General features: G+C 41.7%; 1 pseudogene across 1 annotated transcript; it reads right to left on the bottom strand.

Moving 5' to 3' along the window:
• Positions 1-494: 494 nt before the first annotated feature.
• Positions 495-946, bottom strand: TEOVI_000861300:pseudogene (annotated as a pseudogene). Its single transcript is given in 3 exon segments — positions 495-704; positions 706-858; positions 860-946. Coding segments are annotated over 3 exon segments (450 nt in total).
• Positions 947-1,552: the final 606 nt, after the last annotated feature.

Below are 1,552 nucleotides of genomic sequence, written 5' to 3'. Positions count from 1 at the left end.
AATCGATGCCCATACATCAAATATGTTTTATTTCCCACTATTGCATATTATACTATGACACAAAATGCACATTTTGTGCATCAGCCCTCCCGCATGGATCATGTTGTACGGAAAGGCGTGCTTTGCTATGAGTGTAAAAAGTTTGCGAATTGCATGGTAACACTGTTTTGCACAACAATACGCCGTGAGGAACATTGTGCGTACCAGCATCTGAAATTGGCGGAAAGTTGCCGTAAATAGTTTCATTGCAATGTTGTTGGAAAAAGAAAATATCACGGTGTTGCGTAATTATGATTGTTAGCTCTATCATTTTAAATATTTTTTTGTATTTCCGTTTGTGTTAACTATTTATTTTGATTATTATAATTATTGATTATAATATATTGTTTCCATTTTAATATGACGTTGTTGTGTCACAGTTTGTTTTTTATTTTAAATGATGTGGTTTTTTTTTTACCGGGCTTTCCTGTTTTGGAAATGTTTGTGTTTGAGCATCATGTGAGCATATTGGTAATGTCCTTGTTTGTTTGGCAATACTGAAGCATGGTGAAGGCGGTGCTGCACTTCTTCCGGATGGCAAAACGGAGCATAGTGTGGCGAATGGAGTTCATTTGTTGTTGCAGGTTCGTTTTTTTCTTATGCGTGGGCGCCTTCGGTGATGGGAATTGTTTTATTTAATCTCAAAGTTTTATAAACTTGGGATCTAGCCGCTGTGATTTCTTGTATTGGCCTGTACGCTGCTCCGCAGCTCCCGTTGGTGTCTTTTCCCTTCCCAGCGTTTGCGCTGTAGGACGCCGAGGTAAACGAATGTACGGTTCCCAGGTCTCTTTTCTTATTTAGTTGGGAATTTCCTTCCCCTTTTTTCCTTCCTTCCCGGACGCCCGCCAACGTCATGCTCCTTATAAACCGAAACCTCCAGAGATACTTCTTTGGAATGACGGACAAACGTGGCACCCAGATGAATATCTTTTTTTTTTCACTTGGCCGCGAACGTTCTAATGACTTTGGTATTTCGTCCTCACATTTTTTTTCCATGCGGAGCTCCTTTCTTCATGTTCGTAGCTGAATGAAACAGCGCAGCTTAGTCATGTTGTTAGCGCATTTCCTGGCGAAGTGGGCATTTTTTTTACACTCTCCTCGATGACTCCTGTTTTTCTTGGCCTATTTTCTGTTCTTCCTTCATACTATGGTTTGTTTCTCATGTCTGTCCATATGTTTTTTTAAGTTTGTCACATTTCCGGGGAGTGCCACGCTCACACAAAACACATTGATAGCATCCGTGGCGCACACGAGGGGTTTCACAGCATCTTTTAAAGCCTTCCCATGCGTCTGCCACTTCTGCCCACTCGTGTCCCTCAACTATGTCACTCATGGTTGATCCTTTTCAGTGGACAATAAAGTTACGTTCTGTGCCCATCACTGGATCGCAAAACTCTCTCTGCCTTGGCCTTGGGGGCTATCAATAGCGTTCTTAATTCATTGGTAAGCGCTTCGTTGTATTGTTTCCCTTTTCAACACCATCAATTTGGCGGTTGCACAACCAACATTTGCC

Source organism: Trypanosoma equiperdum, assembly GCF_001457755.1.
Source record: "Trypanosoma equiperdum strain OVI genome assembly, contig: ctg_1899, whole genome shotgun sequence".
NCBI classification, from domain to species: domain Eukaryota; phylum Euglenozoa; class Kinetoplastea; order Trypanosomatida; family Trypanosomatidae; genus Trypanosoma; species Trypanosoma equiperdum.
The sequence above is the reverse complement of the archived record's forward strand: the minus strand, read 5'-3'. Positions and strand labels throughout refer to the sequence as shown.